Source organism: Kwoniella pini, chromosome 10 (genome assembly GCF_000512605.2).
Source record: "Kwoniella pini CBS 10737 chromosome 10, complete sequence".
Lineage (NCBI taxonomy): Eukaryota > Fungi > Basidiomycota > Tremellomycetes > Tremellales > Cryptococcaceae > Kwoniella > Kwoniella pini.
In genome coordinates, this window is record NC_091725.1 from 926,090 (window position 1) to 951,379 (window position 25,290).

The 25,290-nt window shown below is 39.1% G+C and overlaps 9 protein-coding genes across 9 annotated transcripts; 4 read left to right on the forward strand and 5 right to left on the reverse strand.

Annotated features, from left to right (window-relative positions):
- Positions 1–102: 102 nt before the first annotated feature.
- Positions 103–3,542, forward strand: I206_107148 (uncharacterized protein; the record flags this gene model as incomplete). The annotated part of the gene is made up of 8 exons (XM_070203456.1): positions 103–125; positions 201–279; positions 339–369; positions 496–614; positions 832–1,060; positions 1,126–1,984; positions 2,038–2,426; positions 2,494–3,542. 8 exons carry the CDS (start codon positions 103–105, stop codon positions 3,540–3,542), a joined length of 2,778 nt encoding a protein of 925 aa, XP_070059557.1.
- Positions 3,543–3,810: 268 nt separating this feature from the next.
- On the reverse strand, positions 3,811–4,741 carry I206_107149 (uncharacterized protein; the record flags this gene model as incomplete). The annotated part of the gene is made up of 3 exons (XM_019157029.1): positions 3,811–3,883; positions 3,938–4,053; positions 4,148–4,741. The coding sequence occupies 3 exons, from the start codon at positions 4,739–4,741 to the stop codon at positions 3,811–3,813; spliced, it is 783 nt and encodes a 260-aa protein (XP_019009747.1).
- Positions 4,742–5,473: 732 nt separating this feature from the next.
- On the forward strand, positions 5,474–7,852 carry I206_107150 (uncharacterized protein; the record flags this gene model as incomplete). Its single annotated transcript, XM_019157028.1, has 10 exons — positions 5,474–6,431; positions 6,495–6,565; positions 6,627–6,644; positions 6,699–6,814; positions 6,887–6,957; positions 7,014–7,121; positions 7,183–7,301; positions 7,394–7,456; positions 7,526–7,575; positions 7,645–7,852. The coding sequence occupies 10 exons, from the start codon at positions 5,474–5,476 to the stop codon at positions 7,850–7,852; spliced, it is 1,782 nt and encodes a 593-aa protein (XP_019009746.1).
- An 862-nt stretch (positions 7,853–8,714) lies between these two features.
- I206_107151 (uncharacterized protein) lies at positions 8,715–9,239 on the reverse strand (the record flags this gene model as incomplete). The annotated part of the gene is made up of 3 exons (XM_019157027.1): positions 8,715–8,807; positions 8,917–8,990; positions 9,092–9,239. The coding sequence occupies 3 exons, from the start codon at positions 9,237–9,239 to the stop codon at positions 8,715–8,717; spliced, it is 315 nt and encodes a 104-aa protein (XP_019009745.1).
- Positions 9,240–9,733: 494 nt separating this feature from the next.
- Positions 9,734–11,615, reverse strand: I206_107152 (uncharacterized protein; the record flags this gene model as incomplete). Its single annotated transcript, XM_070203457.1, has 9 exons — positions 9,734–9,864; positions 9,964–10,011; positions 10,060–10,362; positions 10,449–10,580; positions 10,659–10,774; positions 10,839–10,926; positions 11,009–11,081; positions 11,142–11,183; positions 11,454–11,615. 9 exons carry the CDS (start codon positions 11,613–11,615, stop codon positions 9,734–9,736), a joined length of 1,095 nt encoding a protein of 364 aa, XP_070059558.1.
- Positions 11,616–14,180: 2,565 nt separating this feature from the next.
- Positions 14,181–16,825, forward strand: I206_107153 (uncharacterized protein; the record flags this gene model as incomplete). Its single annotated transcript, XM_019157024.1, has 5 exons — positions 14,181–14,270; positions 14,328–14,736; positions 14,848–16,217; positions 16,280–16,397; positions 16,458–16,825. The coding sequence occupies 5 exons, from the start codon at positions 14,181–14,183 to the stop codon at positions 16,823–16,825; spliced, it is 2,355 nt and encodes a 784-aa protein (XP_019009742.1).
- A 717-nt stretch (positions 16,826–17,542) lies between these two features.
- I206_107154 (PHD finger-like domain-containing protein 5A) lies at positions 17,543–18,306 on the forward strand (the record flags this gene model as incomplete). Its single annotated transcript, XM_019157023.1, has 6 exons — positions 17,543–17,567; positions 17,676–17,712; positions 17,799–17,860; positions 17,939–18,057; positions 18,156–18,202; positions 18,273–18,306. 6 exons carry the CDS (start codon positions 17,543–17,545, stop codon positions 18,304–18,306), a joined length of 324 nt encoding a protein of 107 aa, XP_019009741.1.
- A 781-nt stretch (positions 18,307–19,087) lies between these two features.
- I206_107155 (uncharacterized protein) lies at positions 19,088–20,447 on the reverse strand (the record flags this gene model as incomplete). The annotated part of the gene is made up of 5 exons (XM_019157022.1): positions 19,088–19,189; positions 19,275–19,335; positions 19,441–19,624; positions 19,706–19,905; positions 20,200–20,447. The coding sequence occupies 5 exons, from the start codon at positions 20,445–20,447 to the stop codon at positions 19,088–19,090; spliced, it is 795 nt and encodes a 264-aa protein (XP_019009740.1).
- A 1,336-nt stretch (positions 20,448–21,783) lies between these two features.
- On the reverse strand, positions 21,784–25,142 carry I206_107156 (uncharacterized protein; the record flags this gene model as incomplete). The annotated part of the gene is made up of 8 exons (XM_070203458.1): positions 21,784–21,962; positions 22,035–23,130; positions 23,186–23,304; positions 23,369–23,468; positions 23,594–23,745; positions 23,822–24,001; positions 24,067–24,656; positions 24,721–25,142. 8 exons carry the CDS (start codon positions 25,140–25,142, stop codon positions 21,784–21,786), a joined length of 2,838 nt encoding a protein of 945 aa, XP_070059559.1.
- Positions 25,143–25,290: the final 148 nt, after the last annotated feature.

Sequence of the window (25,290 nt, forward strand, 5' to 3'; positions counted from 1 at the left end):
CTTATCTTTGTATTCAGTTCATAATTCCTCAACATAGATCAGTCTGATCCAGATAATTTAGGTCACTCGTATCTGTTACAGCTATAAGCTGTACTCAACAAGATGGCAGATGAGATATTGCGCAAGTGAGTAAATCAAGACACTTAGCAGATCGCAGTCTACCCATGTTGATTGAACTTCTACTGATGCAAACAACGTAGTTCTGCGGCATTAAATGCGCTTAAAAGGCATCAACTCGTATCCTTGTCGAAGAGATATGGATTGAAGGCTAGTGGAAAAGTGAGCTGAGCGTATGTAGAAGCATATCGAGCATTACGACTGACACTGGTAATGCTCAGAATGTGGAATTGATTCAAAGACTGGAAGACTGTGAGTAAGGTCGCAAACCTCCTTAACCATTCACGAAGTTTCCAGTGCAATCATCCCTACTGCAATCGTTCACTTTGGACCTATAAAGGAATTTTGAGTAATGCTGAATTCCCTACGAACCTTTAGATGCTGTAAATCACGCAAACGATTTAGATTTCTATATCCCTTCTCCAGCACCCACACCAGGTCCACATATATTCTCAGAACCGGCCACCTCAGAGCCACCCACACCCACAGCCAATCACGTGAGTGAGACTGTTCTTGTTCTTATTCTTACTGAGAACTCCTTCGACTCTTGTCACGATGAATTATACAACAAGCTCAACAGTCCTACGGTAGAATGAGGACTATTACTTCTTCTTCTTTTATCTCTGAAATATTCTCTTAAGATCTCTGCATCTTGTTCGCCATCTCAATTGATTGAGAGGGATGCATACTGATCCTCAATATCGTTCATTCTAGGTGCCGTCTTCTGCGAGCAGGTCTTTCCAGTATGCTCTCGCTCCTACTACTCTCAATCACAAAGACTCTATGATGAGCGTACAGTCTCGAGCATCCGACGCGTGGGAGATGCTCAGCGAAAGCGGTGCCAGCTTGATATCGCCCAAGAAGCAAAATGGTATGACCAAGTCGAGTAGTTGTAGCAGTTGGAAAAGCGCTAATAATGGGGAGGCAATGGGGGAGTTTGGAGGTAAGCTTCTGTCTGTCTAGCGCTAGGTTCAGCAGACCAGGTCTGAATACTCATTACTTTTGCAGGGTATCACAACGAAAAGGCAACTTCTACCAGCTCTATGAAGGCTCTTGCTACATCCCTCTCTAGGCGTGGATCCCGTATCTTACTCGGTCGAAGCACTTCCGCATCATCGCATCTTAGTCAAGCCGCTGAATTCCAGCCAGAGCTTATAGCGCAGCCCCAGCCAGAGCCAGAACTCATTGAAGAGATTGTCAATACAATACCACCCTCACCCGCATCAACGGTCGGCGTACCTAGAAGGCACTCGCGAATCACGCTGCTCGAGAGACCGAGCACAGTTCGACTTTGCTCACCGACACCGACATCACCCCGCTTTGATCCTCAATCGGATCATGAGGACGATGAACTGCCTTTCTTTAGCAGACAAGATCTGAAAGCGCGCAGATCGGTAGGGCCCCTTAGGTCATCCATGGGACAAACAACACCCCTATCTCTCCAGAATGGTATGAGCCGAAAGTCTATGCCTGCTCTTCCATCTTCAGGCTCTGCGAGTGTATCAAGAATCTATCCCCCATTGCCAGCCATGGCATCTCAATTCGCCGAGTTCACCTCTACACCACCAGTGCCCGGATCCTTCCCACCGATATCTCCTGCTCCGACTCGAATGGTATTCGGTTCTACAATCGAAAATGGAGTCAGCAATCAGCAATTCTCGGAAGCCGCTCAAGCAGTTTTGAGAGAAATGAATGCGAAATTACCAGGTGGTTTGACTTTCGGTGAAGAACTGCTCAAGGGGCAGAGAGCTGAGATAGAAAAGCTGGTTCAGACGAACAAACAGCTTGGAACAGGTGGCTGGGGGTTAAGCAACAGTACCGGAGAGAACGATAGATACGCACAAGCGCACCAAAAAGAGTTCGCCAAGTGAGGCAAGCAAGTCTTTCGCAGTAATACAGTAGGCTGATGTTCATTTGCAGGATGCGATCCATATCTAAGACTTCTCTGATGCCCATCGGCAGTGGATCAAAGTTGGCTTCCTTATCTTCCTTTGACAAGATCTCGACGGATCCCTTGGCTGTTCATAACAAGAGGAAGCATGATTTGTCTAAATCAGCTTCGAGTACACACCTGATACCATCCGCTCCCAATGGTGCTCCACTCGCCCATACCACATCGAATGAGGAAGGCCGACAAGCGAAACGCAAGAGAGTATCTAACGGTCCCAACTACCTTGGATCGATCAGAGAAGCAGGCAGGAGTATTGCCAATCTTCTAGGGGAGGAAAAGGGAAAGAGTGGCGAGGAGATGATGAAAAGCATGAAAGAACGCCGAGACAAGAGACGATCTAGTCTGATTAAAAGAAAAGGTAAGCGCCCATGGTGTTCTTTGTTACCAATAAATGGAGAAGGGTACTGACTTTCTCATGTTATCAGGACGAGGCATCTCTTCCCGATTCGGCTTCCTTCGCAACAAAAAATCGTCAACCCACCCCAAAAATACTTCTGTTCCTCCACCACTGTCCATCACTTCACCTCCCATCCCTACTCCTACCATGCCAAGAAAGACCTCCGTGTACGCGCCAAGAGATCCACCGCACGGAAGGATCCCGTTTGACCTCGAAGCTTCTTTGGCCAGAAAGCCGACTGCCACCAGACGACGTTCAACGGATCTCAGCAACGTGATCAGGCCGCATCCTGAAGTTTTGGAGGATATCAAATCCCCTGCTACGCAAGCCACAACCAGAGGTCAGAAGGATAGAGGGAGATCGACATCCGCACAGACGATGCTCAGTCAGACTAGCTCAAATGCTCCAAGACGAGCAAGGATTCCGGATTTTGCTCCTCCTGTCAATACGCATAACGCCGCTTTGGGGTCTACCAATACTTTAGGATTACCCAAATCAACGTCCGTGTCGTCGAGTTTAGCTATGTCAAAGAAAGCTTCACAAGCGGAAATCATCCGAAATGCCCGACCCGCTCCGCCTCCGCCATCATCTTTCGCTGAGAAGCCCCGTATCGCATCGAATGACTCGACCAGACCTACATCGATCAACAGATCCTCCACATTGTATATGCCGACCGCTTCGAGCTTAGCAAGGATGCAAGCAACCATTAAACCAAACGCAGATAGACCTTTACCCATGCCGCCTCTTGCCACACCAAGAATCGCGTCAACAGTTCAGCCTTTCGGGTCTGCCCAATCGAGAGACAATCAATCCTTCACATCAAATTTCAACTTATCGAAACCTACATCATCTAAAGGCGTTTCGAGATTGAAGCCTAAAACATCCCAATCAGCTATTGGTAAACCTCAATCTTCGGCTGCCGCGCGCATCCGAGCTAGACAATCTGGTTTGAGTGCTGTTAAGTCAAAGTCGAATTTGAGGGAAGATATGGAGGTTAAGAGGAAAAGATCAGAAATCAAGGCTAGAAATGAGAGACGAGAAGAAGAAAGGGGGTTGAGGGAGATGTTAGGTCGATAATTGTTAGTCTTCGCTGTGAGCTGGACGAACATAAGCTGTGAGTTTGTATACCGGGCCCGTTTAGGTCGAGAGGACATTATTCAAAATCTTCAGTCATTTGTATACAATTTATTTCATTTCCGTTTTCTGTTCTTGACTGCTAGCTGCCCTGTATGTACACAGCTTTGGATGAAGTAGACAATGCAAAGATATCATATGAAAACAACTGAGAGTACAACATTGAGCGATACAAAAGAAAGGAACAAGAATTTCGTCCGCCAATACTACGTTACAACTTGGACTTGACAGCCATACTCTTCTCTTTGTTCTCTGTAGGTGGTTTCCAATTTAAACCTCTATACCTGTCAAATCGCAAAATTAGCTGAGTAGGCAGGAGATGATTAGTGGATACTAACAATAAAGTTGATGGCGCCGTACCGAATTCTACGGGTAATTCTATTCCATGTTCATGTACTGCTATAGTCCTTAACATTGAGAAATGATGAATTGCATGAAGAGAACAATACCATAACTGTGATTTGAAAGGTTTTCATATTAATAAAAAGCAAGATATAATTCAGAATTTTAAGCAAATAAAGTGAAAAAGTCAAAAATCAATCACTCACTTCTCTACCAATTGTAGAACCCATAACTTGCTTTGTAGGTGTAATAGCAATTACATTAATTTTCTTTTCCATAATATTTCCTAAATTACTTCTTTTAATTCCAATTTCTCCTGCTATTCCTTCACCATTAATAACATTATTTGAATTATTATTAGAAGAATTTCTTGAAATTTCACCCCAATTTATTAAATCATTTTTAATTTCTTCTAAAGATAATATACAATTTTTAATAGATCTTGAAATTAAATAACGTGATTTTTGATTTATATTATCATAATTAATTTCAAAATTTTCTTTTTCTTCTTTTGTTGTTGTTGTTGTCGTTGAAGAAAAAGTTGATGTTTTTAAAGGTAATAAAAAAGAATTAAAACTTTCAATAACATGTCTAAAATGTTTACCTAATGTACCACCTGGCATTAAATTACTTTCTCTTATTAATTGTTCATCTTTTGTTATATTTAATTTTAAAACTTCTAAACATGAATCAATTAATGAAATTGATAATTCTAATAAAGCTTCTGCTCTATCTTCTTGATCTTTTGTTGGCATTGAAACTAATGTATGATTTAATGATGTATAAGGATTTGAAGGCATCGTGAGTGAATATTTCGATAAACGGGATTAAAGAAGAGTGCTATATTGCTTGATGCGAATTCGACACGATCTTCACTTCATCTATTTCTTGATAGAAGGAAATGAATAAACTCGACTTGAGGGATAAAGTCACCTGTCACTAGCAAGTCTGGTGAAATGACTTATTCGAACGATCGTCAATTGTGTACATTATATTTTGGACTTTTTTTGTATGATGCCAAGTGCAAGATGCTACACCGATCAAACGGATTCCAAATCACGTGCTGAGAACTGGGATACCAAGGGGATATGAGTAAACATGACGTAACAGATAACAAGTTTCAGGATTTTCAGTGTTGTTGCGTTTCGACTTCAAGACGCAGCTATGCTTGTGTTTTATTGGTATAGATGCAATAGCGAGTAATGCTCCCCATTACTTCTCGATGGACCGATGATGAATCAAAAGAGCGATTCATATATACAATCATATCAATCTTCCTGACACTCCATTGTCAGTGATTCACCAATATCGCACAATACAGTTCATTAGACATCGACTACGCACAGCCCTGGTTGACTTATCTTAGGGTCTTGATAAATTTCGCAACAAGCTGTGTTCGTTCAATTCTTCTGGATAAAAACGAGGGTCTACTTATAAGACATAACAAACAGCCTTGATATGACAGCGGACTAATATACATTATACATATATCCACAAAAAAACGAGCAAGATCAAATCCAGCCCAGTTCAGAATGCCTTTAACTGGCCCTCGACCTAATCCAGCATCAGCTAAAAATGCCATCAATTTCCCCGATTACCATGAAGAGGGTATCCCTGCATACTCCTCTGCTGAATATACCCCTCCCTTCCAAGAACGGGGCCATCATTCAACATCAACACCAAGTTACCCACATCAATCTTCACCCGAAAGCGGTACTGCGCGACTAGAACCAGTAGATAATCGATATCAAAGTGGACAAAGTGAAGCTCAAGAAATCATGAGAGATTATAGAAATTCAAAATTAGATGATGAAGGGGATGTTGGTTTATTAAGCTCAACAAGACCAGGTGAATATTCAAAGGAATACGAAAATCCATACGAAGATAAAGATATTCAACAACAACCTAGATCAATTTCACCTTCATTAGGTCCATGGGATTCTGCTTCACAAAGATCACTTCCATTTCATTCTAATCAATCAAATCCATATCCAAACTTATATCAACCTTCACATATACCTTTATCACAAAACAGTAGTTCAATAATAAATAATACTAAACATAATCCAAAAGCAGCTAGTTATGGAGGATTAAGTTATATTGATGAAAATGGTGAATATTTCCAAACAAAATATTCTAGACCTGCTTCAACAACTTTACAATTAGAAAATAATCAAAATGATAATGTCGAAATGGGATTGATAGGAAATTTGGATAGATCTAATGGAAATATTGAAAATCCTTATTATTCTTCTTCAACTTCGAAATATGAAGAATCACCTTATCCTTATCCTACCAAAAATGCAGGCTTGACATTAAGAGGACCAAATGCACTTTATGATTTTTTACTTTTCCCAACTGGTTTAGATAGATTACTTGCTCTTTTTGGTGTCAAAAATGGACAATATCCCATTGAACAAGCTATAGAGAGGAAAAGAAGAGGAATTGGAGGTCAAAGATGGCCTATAGCTGCTTGGGGATTGGCTATCGGTGAGTTCCATTGATCTCTGATGTCATGATAACTGACAGCTCATCGATACTGTTCCTCCCCAGTAATGACCGCTCTGATGGTCTACGAGATGGTAGCCAATTATCAAGCTATGGGCTCGCCTATAGCTACCAAGGTGGGTCAAGTTGAGGCAAAGGCGATGTGGATGGCTGATTTGTTGGTCTCTTGGCTCTCAGCCGACATTCAATCCTATGGTATGCTTGTCATCCGCACTTTGAAGCTTTGTTTGCTGATCCGTCTCGCTGCAGATCGGACCTTCGTCTGAAGTGCTTATTAATATTGGAGCGAGATTTCCGCCATGTATGAAACTGGTCGAAGATTTACCTCCTTCTTTTCAATTGGCTTGTCTTAATGATACCTCTAGGTGAGCTGGATCTGTCAATTACTTCGCCCAGTAGTCATATCATTGGTAGTGTGGCTCATATACTCCCTTCAGTACACCTACATCTTCGTGCTCGATAGAGGAAATATGCGGACATGGTGGATTCAACGGCGAAAATCCTGATCGTTAGTGGATCTAACTACCATATAAACCTAGTTGATCTTGCTAATGTATAACTCAGAATCCTGGAGATTCGTATATCCGATATTCTTACATGTCGGTATAGTCCACCTTCTACTGAACATGATAGCTCAAATTACTGCTGCTGCTCAAGTGGAGCGTGAAATGGGTGAGCACAATAAGTTATTGTTCGTACACTGCTAAAGACGCTAACTGAGAAAGGTGTATAGGGACTATACCATTTTTGATCGTCTATATGGCAGGCGGTATATATGGATTCGTACTCGGTGGAAATTTTAGTAGGACTGGTATTCCCTCTGTAGGTGCGAGTGGGGCTTTATTCGCTACAGTGAGTCGCCTTTTCGCGCCCTGTCAAGATAATCTCAGTGATCCACCGTAAACGACTGCAGAGTAGTCGCTGAAATCTGACCTGGACCCCAGAACGCTTGTGTATTGGTCGATCTGATCTTACATTGGAAATATGAGGAAAGACCTAAACTCAAGGTAAGCTGGATAAACCTCCCAAAACGGGATGATCTCTAAATGAAGATTGACGCCTTTACGCCTTATCAGGCTTTCCTTTTGGCTGCTGAATTCCTGATTGGATTCGGTATTGGTTATATGTAAGTTTACCTTTTGAACGCTAAAAGACAAAGTGAGAAGTATTGAGCTGATAAGATTGACTGGTGCAGACCAAATGCTGTAGACGGGTTAGCACATTTAGGTGGTTGGGCTGTAGGAATTTTACTTGGAATAATACTTTACCCATCTATATCAGAAACAAAGCGTCATAAATATATTTTATGGGTATCAAGAGTTATAGCTTTGATTTTAACTATATTGGCTTTCGTCTTGACAATTAAGAATTTCTGTGAGTTTTATCCTAATCGTTTACTATAATATTAAATAACATATCTTTCTTGAAACCATGAAAGAATAACCGCTGATATTGTATTTTGCCATAATGCAGATACTGATGATCCCGTAAGTCTTCTTTTCAGAGGAACTATCGGCGCCAGCTTTACACTACAAATCATTTCTTCACATGACGCAAAGGGTAAGAATAAGAAAAAGCTGACAAACGAGACTTCCTGTTTTTCCTTTTCTTCCTTTTTTCTGAATCTAGAATGCTGCTTGTGAATGGTGTAGATATTTAAGTTGTATACCTACAAGCTCGAATCAATATTGTAAAGGAACTGTAAGTCATTACCTGACTTGTAACGGAATATAGAAATTGAGCTAATCGACACTCTCTGTTTGTACTTGTAGGGTATCGTAGTTACTGAAACCACCAGTACAAGGAGATCTTGGGATTTACTCTGAGCTTGGAGCTTGAACGCTATTAGAATTTGAAAGATGATGCCGGAAGTAAGTGAAATAAGAACTCTTCATGATTAAAATTTGCACTTAGTATAGAACATTAACAGATACCTGTATATATATACATTTGTACATATTTATCTAGAATTACCTTGCATTATTTGATAAACGAGGAATGATATGAGTCAAACGAATGTAAGGCATAATGAAGTTATTGAGAATTTGTGAACAGATAATATTATATCTAAATGGGAAAAGTTATAATAGTCATAATTTACTTATATTAAATTTACATCTATTTATATTTAAAAGGAATTGATAATTCTAATTCAAAAGGTACAAACTCCATTTTCTTAAAGTAATTTTCAAATTTGGGGAAAAAGAGAAAATTCAAATTTTTATCTAATTAATTAATAATTTAAATCTAAAAATAAAATAAAATTTAAGCTTGACCATCTAATTTCTTTTCACCAAATTCTTTTTCATTTTCATTTTTGAAAACTGTACCTGCAAATTTCTTTGCATATCCATTAACCTATTATTTGAATGAACAAAAAAAATATCAATATCATTTTAACAAAAAAACCTGTTTACAGATCAAAACTCATTTATATTAGATAATATAAAAAAAAAAAAAAACTTACTTGATCTTTAAATGTTATTTTATCTTCATATTTAGGTTGTTCAACTATTCCACCTGTTCCAGGAGCTGTAGCGGCTAAAAAAGCAATTAAATCAAAAAATTAGAAATGTAAATTAAGAGATTTCATTTCTTTTTATTTTATTATTTAAAAGTACATAATAACTTGATAAATTTACCTTGTTGAGCTTCAGCTGTTTCTATAGGTGCAGAAGGTAATCTAGTTCCACTTGCAACTATAGAAGGAGGTACAGCTTGATTATTTTCAGATGAAGTTGAATTAAATGCCGTTGAAGTTGAAGTTGGGTTTGGATTTACGTTTGACATTTTGAAAGGACTGACTGGTCTGGAGATATTGATATTGGAATTTATTAATTTGATTGATTCTTTGACAACTAACGTAGTATTTGAGTTATTTGATAATTTGTTTTGAGAATATTTATATTTTTGTGGATAATTGTACTTATACAAAGATGAGGTCAAATTCAATTTAAAACAAAATGGAATCAAACTCAAAGCGGCCAATTCATTTACCATATAAAATGAATGACGTCATTCGAACCAAACATGAATTAGGCTATTGATTTCACATTTAATTTCTTCACAAAATTACGGTGCATACAGAGTATACATACTCATTTCACCCAAAGATCTCCAAGTGTACAGTTAGATGTAAGATACATATTCTATTCTATGCGCAAATAGGTTACATTGACTTCATGATAGTCGTAAAACGTCGTTATGTATCATTTCCCTCTCATTCTCGTTACTTCCATAACCCCATGATTTACCGACTCTTTCTTCGGGCTAAAACCTTACATTTATCTATATCCCCCATACGAAGGTGGGTTCGGTAATCCACCATTACCATATAATTGCTGTGGTTGTTGTTGCTGAGCATATCCAGCTTGAGGCGCTGGATTGTTCATTAGAGAAGCTCTAATCTGGGCATCTAGCAAAAGGGACAAAGTCGTAATCAACAACGGTTGTCTCTGCTGGGGATCGCTTTTTGCGTACAGAAAAGCTCAGTACGAGATAGATAATAACTCACAAGGATCATTATAAGCCAATTGCATTGTCCTGCTCTGTCCTCCATCCCCTATCGTTGAGACCGACGAATTGTATTGATGTTGTCCTTGCCTGGCACCTGGCATATCTCCATCGAAGGCACCATAAGCATCCACACTTGGTCTACTCAACGCGCCTTCACTGATCGGTTCGGCGGTAGTTGGACGAGCATAACCGTATCCACCAGGCGTATCATAAGATGACAATTCATTGTTCGGTTCCGAACCTTTATCCGCATATCTTTCATCATCTGTTGCCAAAATATTCGAGTATGACACACCATTGGATTCAGGTGGAATAAAAGCTGGTTCTCTTCTTCGATTTTGTTGTCTTTCTCTTCGGAACACTAGAGCTGTAAGTACTAGAAGAGCTGTCCATGCGCCTATCCATACATCGCTCTTTCTGTCAGCTTAGGAGATTGGATAGGAGCGAATGTCATAATCGCATGTATGAAGACGAAAGACATACCGAAAGCGAGCCAATCGAAAATAGCGGAAGCTTTCTTAGTAGTGCACCAATCTTTCAAACCGTTCTTAAAATCGTCTCCTAGGTCCGCATGGGGATCATTATCTGCATTCTTACAACCTTTTGCTGTCCATGCTATATCCAAAATCAGGTCATGAGCATTCGGAGGCCTTGCGTTAACATTGTGAAGTACTGTAATTTTAGGGCACTGACCACTGATTGTAACGATGAAAGCACAGAGCAAGAGCAAGAATGTACCAAAAGCATGTAAGATGAAAGTTGATCTTGTTTGACCCAAAAATCGTGCTGGACTTTTGAGTTTGTCCCATCTAAAGCACCGAAACGACGTAAACAAGAAGGAAAAATTCTGAAAAGAGGACGAAGTCAACGTACCTGTCATAAACTATAGGGACGATCATCAAAAAGGCAGAAAGAAGGAAAGCTAGAAGTAAGAGGAAAAGTACGAATCCTGTTCCGCCAGCTGATCAAAGTATTCTATTAGCCTGCCCACTCCATTGCATCGAGGAAAGATATATTGGGATTGACTAGAAGGGCAGACTCACAGACAGAGAACCACTTGGATTGGAATGCAGCTACTGCACCCATTGTACATATTGCCAAAAATGTGAAAAATATCTATGTGTCGTACAATAAATCAGCAAACCTATATCAGACCTACCTTTAAAGCTTACTTACAGCTACAACGTGAATTACGAGGTGGGTTTTAGGTAGTGATGGCTGTTTGATTTTATCGATTTGAGCGAGGGTAACGAGCATGATGATAAGCGAATAGCAGCAGATAGGTTAATTGGATGTGTCAGAGCATGATAGTGTTGATGTAAGTCGTTGTGAGAGTGTATGCCATCGCAAGAGACAGAAGGAATGTAAATTGTGAATCAGCCTGATGATTCATACAGAGACGTATTCCAATTTAAATGCTACAAATTCCTACGTGATACTATCTGTTACATCCGTAACATAAGATGAACATGATAGATTAGGACTCACCTCTTCTAAAACTGGTCCATCAAGAAAAGGTTTGACTCCTCCAAGTCCATTCGTATTTGTCCTCCTCAATATATTATGCTCACCATTGAACTTGAATGCTTTTGATAATTTCGCTGAAGCCGAGGAAGAGGAAGACGCGAATATATTTTTGATCTTTTCCATCGTGCAACTCCAATATGATTGGTGAGAACCAAATCGAGACACAGCTGTGTATTGGTTCTAGCCAGTATAGAGTTAATGATAGGGTAATATTATATGGGATCTGCTCAAATATTGATTAAGATGATGATGTGATCTTAGTGATAATTTGGGCTTGTCTAAAAAGCTTGACTGAGATGAACGTCGATAAGTGCTTGTCGAAAAGGTGATAAGTGTATTTGGATGTAAAGTTGGAAGATTGTCTACAGGTCAGTTGAAAAGGATATTAAACACTTGTAGGAAGTTGAATCATGACTTATTGACAAAATTGTGGCAATAACGAAGTCCGTGCGTAGTTGAATTGTATTGTCGTTTCAGCGATAGCTGTGCTATTTCGACGTCACCACAATCTATTCTGAACTTGTGAGTTCGGTCTCAACAATCCGACTCGAGGGCCTAGAAAATTGCCAAGAAATCTATCTAGCTAGCTAAAGTAATGTTCTCAACTAAATTCTTTACATATAATCGTGAAATGCTGTGTTGTTTTTGACTTTTCTTTTACCGCCACCTCAGCAAGACGCGTCCAGAGATTTGCTCACACGTGCATCTCGCATGGTGGTAACAAAGGGAAGTCTCGCGTAGCGCTGCCACTTTATCCAAGTCATCGACACTTAAGCTGAGGGATTTTCAACCAATCCAATTTCAGTCAAATCTACGGTGCTTCATTCCACGAGTAAGTCAAAACAGAACATCAATCAAGACGTCATCGCGCATCATTTCTAGAGTTTTTCATTTTCTCGTTTCCCATACTGGTGGATTTACCATAATAACGACTGACTATAAAGCAGTCAAGTGAAAATGAAGATGAACAAAAGAAGCATCGCAATACCTAATATGTGACCAATGAACACTTTTGAAAAGATCTGTGTTATGGTGTATGCCGGCACGATTCTACAAGTTTCGTATCGTAATGTCATAATTTCATGTTTCTTTTTGGGCAAAAATCCGTAAGAAATGATAGACATCATATTAAATATCCGTATCCGTTAGAACGATGTACGACGTAAATATGTTTGTATGTATGTCTATTATTTCGGTAAATCAATTTCTAAATCTGCCTAAAATCATAACGAAACTCGTCATTTGTATGCCAGAAATAGGTGTGAAGCGTATAAAAAGTATAACGTACTTCTAGCAAATATGAGTAGTATTCAACCTAAACTTTTGGTGCCTTAAGGTATCATTTGAAATTTAATATTTTTGGGAATCAGTCAGCATAAAATAAGGTGACCTTAATATTCGAAAATACGTATTAGTTGTTTGAATTGATTAGGAATTGACCTAATTGATTATCTAATAAAAATTTATTACTTTTGTTGAAATTGAGCGATTTTCGTTGTTTTCCCTTTGGAACCAAACTCACCGCTCAGTCACCCCAACTTGTGTGTCAGCCGATTTAATCTCAGATCATCACCCGCCTACCTATACATATCATTGAGCCATTAATCGTACAGTTTGCATCTAATTACTTTACAACCATAACATATAAATCATATAAACCTGAATATCTTTACTATACGCCACAAACAGCACGTTCAAACGAGGTGGCGATAGTGTGTTGGAGACCAAAAAGCGAAGTAATCAAGGGTATTTTGATCACTAAGCACGCATAAAACTTTAGTCTTTATCAAACGTGAGTATAATTTTCAGCGATAAGACGGTCAAGTGGGGTCATCATGATCAACAACGTGTGATAAGCAAATCAATTTGAAAGTCAAAGGAGGGTTTAAGATATTTTTGGTGCCATAGCGTAGTGATCCATGATGATTGAAAAGGGAAATTACGGGATGTTCTGCTGAGCAATGTTGGAACGAATTACCAAGTATTGAAAGTAGTTGTAGCTGATTCCGACAATGTTTTAGCAGATACATATAATCTTAGATCATCCGCATAGTCTTGATTGGTGTCATCAACAACTTAATCATAGGTGAGTTTCGGTTAACCTTTTTTTTTGTCAACGGAGTAATGAGGGACAATGGATATTGGGTATACAAGCGTTTCGAACCATTCATTCACTCATCCCCTACTCTCATGTTCCAGCACCACCATCCAGCTCATCCTTATTCTTCCCACTCATCTTTGGGTACAAATTGCTTGATGTTCGCCTAATTCGTCGCGTCGCTGGTCGAACTGCACTTAGCTCATCGGAAAAAGCTGAGCTGACATCTGTTTTCTTCATCTCGCCACTTTACCTTCATTCCCTAAACGATTAAATATCACATCCTGGGACACAAACCAACATTGATCGCTTTCTTGTATTTACACTCACATGCGGTGCCAATCAACCCATCTCAACAATATTTTCAACTATTAGCCTAGAATACAGGAATACGCCATAGCCAAATCACATACTCTTTCCAATCTACCTTCCAGTAAACATATCATGGTGGATAGTCAATAACATACCGCACCTCAGTGTGATATAACAGTATTGCTCGAAAGTTATCAACGTCTGGCAAGAGATTTTGAATACTCATTCTCCCACGAATATCCTCAAACCCCCCAATCGCGTTCTATCTCTCAGACAAAATGACTAGTATACCAACGTCAAATGGTGGACATGGAGTCGGTACGATACCGGAAGCTGCTGATGAAGAGCTTCCCGATGATACAGAGAGAGTAAGTTCCGTCTTCACCTTAGTCTCGCTTCATCCGCTAATTTCTCTGGTAAAGCAGGATTCAGCCCAGACCAAAGTAGTTAATGTAAAAGATCTTCCTTACATGTTTGACAACCTCAAACCACCCTCAGCAACACAAAGTAGTGCTTTCGGCACTCCGTCATTATCATCACCTAATTCCACTCCAGAATCCGAAGCCGAGCCTATTAGTCCACCTCATAACAATCTATCACAGTTGCAACATGCAAAGTCAGACTATCATCCTTCGCCCCTCGGTAATGGCAATCACGATGCCGACCACATCGCTCACAAATCACTGAATGGCGGTCATGATACGCTTCAGATCCCTCAAAATTACCATTTCCCTCCGCTCAGCTCAAGTATGGCTACGGTCGGCAGTACTGACTCACCACGAGTCCAACATCCACAACCTGGACTACCGGATCCATCGTTTCCTTTCCCAAATTGTACGCATCGTTTTTTTTTACCCTTTTGTATCCCATGTTGTCCTGCTATATCACATACACAGCGCTATGCCATAGGGGAAGAAATCTGACAGCCATGCTTTGGACTTACAGTCCGCCCACTCCCATCTACAACCAATTCTCCTCATCCCGATCATTCCATGAATATTCCTCCTCCTTCCGCTAGCGGAATGAACTCTGCGATCATGTCGCGAGCCAACTCTTCGGCTTCAGTCTACGCTGGCTCCCATCATAGCCATGAAAAGCACCCAGAAATTCAAACTCGGCAGTCTAGATCGCATACAACATCAAGTAAACCGCAAATGCTAGGTGAACATGGACCGAAAAAATCTTTCCTTCACAAGATGTTCCATCCTAACGAGGCTAAACACGAAGCGAAATTAGCGGCTCACGCTCAAGCTCAAGCTCAAGCTGAAGCCAGATCTCATGCAGGCCAAAGCCATTATGACTCTTTGTCAGTGGACGTATCCAGACAACATTCGTCTAGTGGTCACAATTCTCCATCGAGAAGCCGATCTCCTAATCCTCCTAGTCGGGATGCTACAAGATCTCCACCTCTCACACCCTCAACTCCCCCTGCTAATATGTCAGACTCGGATCACTCTAGACCTCCTTCGCGAGCACCAAGTTTCCGCCGTCAAAATTCGGATAAAGGCTACGATAGAGATCCTCATGCTCAACCTCCCACTGACCGAAAGGGCGCTTCTACGCCTCCCGTACCCGCCATACCACCTTTGACTAGGAAATTATCCGGCAGATCCGCTTCGCATGGCTCGACAGGCGGTAAAGAAAAGCCCGTTGCGCTTGTAGGAGGTCAACCTGTAGCTGTCGCAAACAAGCAAGAGGTTGCAAGTAGTTCGGGTAACAAATTTACCTTAAAAGATCTGGTTGGTTTAGGTGACAATGGGCACAAATTATCGAGAAAAGCATCTGCCAACGGATCTGCGAAAGGGTCAGATCGAGCATCGACTAAAGCAGGTTCAGAAGCAGGTGGAGATGGAGGATCCACCGTGTCGCTACTGAAGAAATACGGTATTTGTGATAAAGCGGCTATCGGTAAAGGTGCTACAGCCGTAGTACGTTTAGCCCATAAATGGGATCGAAGAGAAGAAAAACTATACGCCGTCAAGGAATTCCGAAAAAGAAGAAAGAATGAGACGGAGAAAGACTATGTCAAGAAACTTACCTCAGAGTTTTGTATTTCTTCGACGCTCCACCATATCAATGTTGTTGAAACTGTCGATCTAGTACAGGATGAAGCCCATCATTGGTGTGAGGTTATGGAGTATTGTCCTGGTGGAGATCTGTATGCGGCGATCAAAAAAGGAGGAATGTCGTCTGGTGAAGTGGAATGTACTTTCAAGCAGATTCTTCAGGGCATCCAGTACCTTCATTCGATGGGTGTAGCTCATAGAGACATCAAGCCAGAGAACTTACTCTTAGACGGTAGAGGCCATGTCAAGGTGAGCTGTCATTGGTGCGAGAGCTATGTAGACGTCTAAAGCTAATTGTACTCCTCTTATAGATCACCGATTTCGGCGTATCTGATGTGTTCAGGATGTGCTGGGAGAAGAAAACTCACTTGTCGAAAGGTTTATGTGGCTCCGAGCCATATATCGCACCAGAATTGTTTGATCATAAAGGTGAGTCTTCTCCTGCTTATCTAACTGTCAGTGCGGCACGAGCTAATACGCCATGTCCAGAATACGATGCAAGACTAGTTGACGTCTGGGCAGCAGCGATAGTCTTCTATTGTATGCAATTCCAAGAATTACCATGGAGAGTAGCTAAAACTTCTGATTCAACATTCGCGACATACGCTCAAACATATAAAGGTGACGGTACAAATGGACCAAATGAAAAACCTCCAACACCTGCACCTTTGAATAACCTAATACCCAGAGAATGCAGGAATGTAATCAAACATATGTTAGATCCTGATCCTAAACAACGTTGGACAGTTGACGAAGCTTTAAAAGACAAATGGTTGACTTCAGTCGAAGTTTGCGAAGAAGGTAAAAAGAATGGACATAATCATACTTCAGCGGGTATGGATGTCGTCAAGCTTTAGTAAAAGGTGATGGGCGGTCTTATTTTGGATCATTGTTGTTGTAGAGGAGTTTTAGGGAGATATAGATATTGTGTATAAGATATATATATAATAGATTATATAAAACTCATTTCAGTTTGAGAATTATATATTTGTACACATCATCTTTTATTTCCCATTTAGATTAACATAACGATTTATAGGATTTGTTTTTTTTTCGTGGTATTTACTCGTATTGATAGTTTTATGGTTATAAATTATGATATATGTTATCTGATCTTCTTGTTCGTGTCTGCATTGGTTCCATGCATTCGCTATATACAAATATACACGAATCTTACTCGGTGCCGTGATTGACGATGAAGAGTCTGGATTACATAATCAATTCGCCACTTTGAGTACTTGGAGCTATCACTTCGTTCGAGCGCGAACTGGACAATGTGATAAATGACAAGTGTTGAGGTTATATCATCATTATATTTGATTAATCATCACTTGAAATAATATTTTGCTTGATTCAATAACTTTATACTTATCAAAACACAAACAGTAGCTTCATCATTTATTGACTCTTTCTCTCATTTCTACACTTCATCTATACTTTATATTATTGGAATTAGTAAAACAAATTTCATAAAATGGTATGTTTTCTTTTCATTTCTATTTTCTCTAGCTTTATTAGATAATTGAAATATATTCATTTTGATAAAATAGTCTAAACATCATCCAGATTTACTCATGTGTCGTAGACAACCTGGTATAGGTGAGTAATTACTTAAAATCTCAAAACCATTTAATGATATTTGTGTTTTGGTTTTGGTTTTTTTTTATATTTTTGTTAATTGTTATTATATATATTCTTTAATTTTAGCTATTGGTAGAATGTGTGAAAAATGTGATGGTAAATGGTAAATTATATCTTTTTTCATATCGAGATTTTGGAAAATTTCAGTAAGAAGAATTTAAATTAATAAATTTTTTTTGATTTTATTAGTCCAATTTGTGATTCATACGTACGACCTATGACTATAGTTAGAATATGCGATGAATGTTCATGTAAGTTTTTAAGTTTTTATTTTTATTTTATTGTTTAAATGATAATGCTGATATTATTTTTGAAATAAAATTAAATAGTTGGTACAGCAGCTGGAAAATGTATAATATGTTCTTCACCTGCAATTTCAGATGCATATTATTGTACAGAATGTACAAGATTAGAAAAAGATAGAGATGGTTGTCCTAGAATTATAAATGTAAGTATAAATTTCATTATTTTTTATCTTTCTTCTTCTTGAAACTTGATTCGTCCATTTAAACAAGAATCAATAATACTAACGGAGCAAAAATTCAGATGGGAGCAAGTAGAGTAGATGCATTTTATGAAAGAAAGAAATTAGGGTAAGTGAATTTTTCTTTTTTTTCAAATTGAATAGTTAGATTTACTTGTTAATTTTTTTGTTTTGTTTAGATTGGAAAAAGGTGGTGGATTTAAAAAAGGATAATATATATATATATAAATCGATATATGTGTGTATGATATATCTGTTCTCGTCTACTGAACCGATTTATTCTTTGGTTTATCAATTATAAATGAAATCTTTCCAAATCATAATTGTATTGTTAAATTTCCTTAATAGAGGAATAATGAAAACAGCCATTATCTTACGCACAAGGCTTAATCACTAATCTCATAAACTCAATTAGAAAGATAAATGATGAATACTAGAATGAATTTTCGAGCCGAGTTGTCGAATCATCATAACTTATAATTCACGATTAATCTCAGGATGTGAAGATTGTGTTTGAGATTCTCCCTGATATTTGTTATTCGGAAATTTCTGCTGTTACTTGTTTATAGTATATGTTGCTCTAAGTAAGGCAATAGTCTTTATTTCTGAGCAGAAATGTGGAAAGTTCTCATTTATCTCATCAAATCAATTGACATTTTGCTTAAATTATTCATTCTGTTAATTTTAAACATATATTCATGAGATTACTCATTTAAATGAATCTGATAAAAATTATCATAACTCTTAAAATCTGAATTCATAAAACGATAAAAACTATGATACATAAAAACGAAGTTTATCGATAAAATCAATATTTAAAAATAAAATTAGATGATTAAAAAGGAAATCATCGAAAGTACCAATTTATCCAAATCAAATTTATTAATCCTTTCACTTGTTATCTTTTCTCTCTCTTGAACAATTTGACTTTCAATAAACTCATCCGGAGAGATATGTTTATATTTCGCCTTATCACAGATTACTGAAAAACTCCTTATTTCCTTCCTGATAAATCACCAACAGGTAATAAGAAGTAAGAAGATTCTTTTGTAAGTAAACCTGCTAAAGCTGTATACATAGCTACGAATGCAGTAATCTAATGGAAAAAATATCACAAAATCATTTAGCTTATTGTTTATATATATATATTTAATACAAAAAAATTTATGAATTTCACTTACGATACCGAAAGCACCACCTGCTTTATGAGTTGTAGCTGATGCAGTGAATTCTCCGGCGGCTCTAAATGAAATTAATTTTTATCAGCAAACAATCACAAAAGTGATTAATGAAGAAAATTTCTTGGATTAAGGAGAATGGCTAATTGAAGGGAAAAAAAAAACTCACAAAAGCCAAAATGTAATATCCAAGAAGAAGAAAACTCCAACTAAAGATACGGAAGATCTTAAACAAGCAATAAGGAATAAGAAAGTAATTACTCCCCAAACAGCGAGATATAAACCTAAAGCACTAGCTAACATGGTTTCATCGGTATAAGCAGCGACAACTTCGAATTGAGGGATGTAAAGAACTATTCAATTTTTTTATAAAACGTCAATAATGAAGTTCTTCATGTCAAGTGGTTTTGAGGAAAACTTAAATGAAAACTAACCAGCAAAAGATAACCAGAAACCACCATATGAAGAAAAAGCAGTAGCACCAAAAGTATTACCACATGCCCATTCTTCAATACCTGCAACTAATTGTACTAATCCACCATATCCTAAAGCCATACCCAAGATTACATTTGGTACAGTTACACCTCTAGTAGATACATTAATAAATGATAATAAAAGTGTAGTACCGGCGAAGCTATGGATTGAAATGACAATCAATTATCAGCTATATAATCATTTGACTTGCATAAAATTTCAATCGAAATGCCAAGGTCAATAAACGAAATGTTAGGTATAATTCAAAAATAGAACTAAAACAAGAGGTGATTGCATAATTTTATGTATGAACGGATTAAATGTTCCGGTTATTTCATACTAATCACTAATTTCGGCGGAATTGTTTTATGGTTTTATTTTGAATTGAATTTATGATCATGTGAGATCATTTCATTTGGGAAATTAAAAATATAAATAAAAAAAAAAGACTTACGCCAATAAACCCAATGGAGCAGGATTAGCGAATTTACGATGAAAAACTGGGAAAGCAGGTTGTGAATTATCTACAGGATGTCCACCTGGAGTTATAAATCTTGACATAGGTCCACCTCCACCTGTATAACCTGTATTATTATTATGATTTCCATTATTATTAGGTGCTAAAGTACCATCTGAATTTGTATTAATTGATTGTTGATTATGTAAACCGTGTTCAGCAGCAATTTCATTTTTAGAAGCCATGTTGAATTTGTTTGTTTTGTTTAGGTTGAATAAAAAATCAAAGATGAAAAAAAAGATTCAAAATTGAATTTTAATATGATTTGTTAAAAAGTAATTTTATTTGAATGATGTGGGGCTGGTTTGGACTTTGTTTGAAAATGTACTTTTCCTTACCCTGATAAATGGGGTTATACTCGTTCGTTATTATTCGATTTAAAGATTAAGCGAAGTTTATGTTGAATATTAAGTGTTGTTTGTTATAAAGGATCGATCTACTAGAAGCGTTATATATATATTAAATGGTAAAAGAATAATTTCTATACCCGGTGAATGTAAACATATGGGATGGATATTAAGATATATGTGATATAACCGATATGTTATTAAAATTGGAGACTCCATAATCCCCATAAATTATATTATACAACACATGATCTCATTCAATATATTATTATTCTTACTTACCGGTTAATACGGAAAACTTCACCGCGCGCCGTTGACTTGATGATGGTCTCGGTTGATATCCTTCAATTATAAATTCGGTACAAATGAACAAAATTGTGTCTTATCTCCTTTGGTAACTCTCGTATACGATAGTAAGATTTGGTAAGATTTGGATATTTTGGGATAATACGAAGATGATCGGATTTGTTCGATATTTCATTATCATTACGGTTAGTAACATTCCGGTTAATCATGACACCGTCGGTCATGATTTTCTTCGCCAGAATCAAAAGTGTTCTTATTTTTATTTCTATTTTTGATTTTTGATTTTTGTACTGAGAACAAATCAAAGAATTTTAAGTGCGGATCAAATCGGGATGCCTGAATAACTTCTTCAATGATATGATGAGAATTTACTTTCTCATACGATGATATACATTTTACTTTTTAAGTAATTCTTATGCGTAAGAAGTATACTTCCTAGAATCGTGGTTATCAGATGTCATGTCATTATTCAGCCGAGTAATTCCTTATTCGAATGTTATCATTGAGTAATCCTAAGTCAAGTCCCGTTTTGTCTTACGATACTTTAGAATACCATTCAAATTTCATAAACGATTGTTCAATGGTGTCAGGTGATCCAAGTACAGTTAAATTACACTAATTCATGGTAATTACATTATCCGTATTCCGATCAACTCTCTATTTGCGTAAAATCTCATTTACCGTTTTAATTCCATTATGCTATAAAAGTACTATCACGTAAAATGATGTTCAGATCAACTAAAGGAAAAACAACATGATATATAAACTTAATACCATCTATCGGGCAGTACTCCGAGATTTCGACAAAGATGACATCCCCTTGTATCATACAATCTCACGCTCGTCTGTACTCATCCCATAGTTGTTGTCATTTCCTACTATCAGTTGTTCCTGCTGTTGTTACGGGGCCAGCTGGAGGAGGTGGAGGAATAGGTGAATTTGATTTAGTACTTATTGATGATACGTCTCTATTATTTGTGTTCATTGTGGAATTTGCGTTTGATGTTGAAGCTGAAGTACCATTTCCATTTTGATAAGGTGATCTACCTATCAGACGGATGAAAGAAGACCATCAGCTCCCACCACTTTCATGCGTGTTAGCGTAATTTCTAAACTCACCTTTATTACCCACACCAAGAGGAACTCCAATGCCCATTCCGCCCATTCCCATACCCATTCCCATACCCAATCCCATTCCGAATAAACCTGTACCAGGTGGAGCAGTTGAGCTGGCCAAATAATCGGCTAGGCTAGCGAATCTGCTTGGAAAATCAGGTCTTTCTCTGGCAAGCGGATTAGACGAAGTTCCATTCCCTGGACGATCGAGATCTCTAACATTCCTACCCATCTGTTGAGTTGCGTTGTCACTCGTAATATTTGTACTGGTGGTGGGATTCGAATTCGATCTTGCAGCCTGTAGTTGTACTCCAGCTCCACTTGTGGGTTTTGAACTTGCATTCTCAGCTGAGTTCGATCGGATGGGTCCTGAACTACTGTTGTTTGCCAGGTTGGTACCTCCATCGGTCGGCGATTGCTTTACTATGTTCGCGTTCCCTGCTGAACCAGGTCTTGCAGACTGTTGTTGTACCGAATGGGAAGGATGACTACCGTTAGGTAGAGTAGGTGTATTTGCTAATGAGCTTGAGGTCTTAGGTGAACTTCCGGTTGCTCCGACTTCCTGCTTCTTGTTGCCTCCTCCGAGTGTGCCATTCATGCCTCTACTCCAAAGTCCAATCGGACTTGCGGGTTGATCCTCTTCAGGTGACTTGACCTTCTGCGTCGCTGTGGGCAGATCTCGTCTTTGTCCAGTAAAGAAGTCCGACGTTGTTGGAACTGTTCTACCTTCTCTCCGTTGTACAGGTTGGTGGTAAGTCTGTTGAGCTTGAACTTGACTAGTTTGATGGTTCTTCACTATACGAGGTGGATAGGCGGGATTCATCGAGTTAGGCGGTTGACCATCTACATTTGGTGGTCTAGCAGCTTGTGCTTGGACTTCCTTTTGTTGCTGAAGGCCGGCGGACGAGGAAGTATGACGAGGCTGCGAGTGTGTCAGCGGATCGCGAGACTGTTGATGTTGCGTTTGCGGATACGAATATATTGTAGCGCCTCCATTTGCAGGTTGAGTAGAGGTGCCGGCCGCATTATATTGTAATGGGAACATGGCTGGAGAACCATGCCGAGTGACTGCTTGGGGTTGGTGATGCCGTCGCGTCTGCTGAAGCAGAAAATGATCCGTCAACTTTGGTGATCTCGTACGGGGCTGTACTCACATTCATCAAAGCCAAATCTCTATTCCCATCCTCCCTACTCAATTGACTAGGGGTCGCTCCAGCTGACCAATCGAATGCTCTGATTGTTAGGGCTTGGCCCACTTTGGGTACAGGTTTTACTGTATAAGCCATATGAGCTTGGCCAATTTCGCCCAAGAGCAGCTGAAATTCGGAAACGCTTACCTATACGAGGAGTTTCAATCTCGTTTTTCTCCCTCGCTAATCTACGTCGTTTGCTCCATGTCTGCTCAAACTCGTCCCAATGCAGTTGGTCTCGATCGTCCTGTCAACCGGGTACAAAGAACGCTATCAGTTTGATTGTTTCCTCATAACTTTTAAGCCTGCGGTATTCTGTCTTCCCACAATTGGTGGTTCTCTGACATAATCCATATAAGAGGATTCACTCACCGTCCAGGAAGACCAAATGAGATGTTTCTCCGACTCTCTGACTCTTTTCAATTCTCCTAAAGTCTGCTGATGTCTGCGTGAAGCCACCTCGTGTAATCTTTCTCTTCTATCGCTCAGCGTCTTGTATAGATATTGCAAAGCAGGATGAGTGCCTATCACGAACAAAAAATTAAGTTTTAACCAGCTCAGCGGTTCTTCCAAAGCTTATTAAGATGACCTCGGACATACCGTTCAATATCATTTCTTCTTCTGCAGCAGCTTCTTCCATCCGTTCAATATACAATCTATCTCTCAATGCAGCAAATTTGAGTTCTAGCATCATCAGGGCACGCATGTTTGCAGTTGTAGGGGGAGGTGCATGGGTTGAATGTTTGCCGTGGTTAGGAACCGTCAAATAAGCTGGAGAATCTGTCGATAATAATCAGCTTGAATCATGTGAAACTATTGAACCTTGACGACATGAAGTAGCTCACCGGCAGCTTCGAAGTCCTCATTATCACCTCGTTCACCTCGCTCTCCGCTTGTTTCTCCTTCTATTCCGTTCTCATCTTCCGCTTCCTCTGTTGGCTCTTCGACTTCTACCTCAATCTCGACGGGAGGTGCGACATCCACTTCATCATCATCGATGACAATCTTATTCTCCTCGCTATCTTCCTCATTATCGTCCACACCTTCTTCTTCTTGCTCTTCCTCTTCATCTGGATTCGAAGGATCATCGTTTGATCCGCCGACCGCCTCCTGCATTGTCTTATTATTATCTGCTCCCTGATTTTCAACGACATCATTTTCTTCATCATGTGCCGAGCGAACCACCTCGATCTCGTTCATCACTTCTTGGTTGCCTTCGCGGACTTCTTCTTCCGACGGTCCAGCTCTCATGGTAACATCTCCATCTCCCTCAAGCTCTTCGTCCTCGCTCTCATCAAAATCTTCCTGTTCGTCGATGTGAGGTGGATTAAGTTTCAGACTAATTTTGGGGGAGTGCTGAGGCGAGGACAGGATGGATTGATCACTTGGAGGAGGTGTTAAGGAGGCTGATGAAGCTCTTGAATCTCTATTTGACCTACGATCCAATGAATGGTAATTAGTTTTCACCGTACCATTGCGAACAAGCTAAAAAGACTTACCTTGAAGATGGGAATATAGGTTGCCTTATTTTTCCTATATTCTTATCATCCTCTTCTTGTTCTTGTTCATCATCTTCTTCGGTCAATTCACTATCGTCGTCTCCTATTTGCTCATCATCATCATCTTCCTCCTCTTCATCTGTAAGTGGTAAAGTTGAGCTAGTAGCCGGACTTCGTATCTCTCCATGATTTTCAGGTAAGTCCGACCTTTGATAGTCGAGATGGTCATCTCGGTCAAGCATGTAACCCTTAGTATAAGATGAAGGAGAAGATAAGGGAGAGGAAGTTTTTCTGGATGCCGGTAAATCCGCTTTAATTTCCATTATACTCGGTTCTAAAGCTCGTCCTGCTTCTTGAACAGCTAAAGGTGATTTCCGAGAATCTATTGGTCCGGCTGAATGAGTGGGAGATGGTATAGACATGATGTATCTTGATGCAAGTAAGAAGGAAGAAGGAAAGAGACGCGCCGATAGGCGATATTTGATGATTTGATCGGTATTGGTCGGAGCTTCTTAGTATGACAGCTCTTTCAGCCACCAATGCTCAACAAGGTGACCAATAGATAGATAG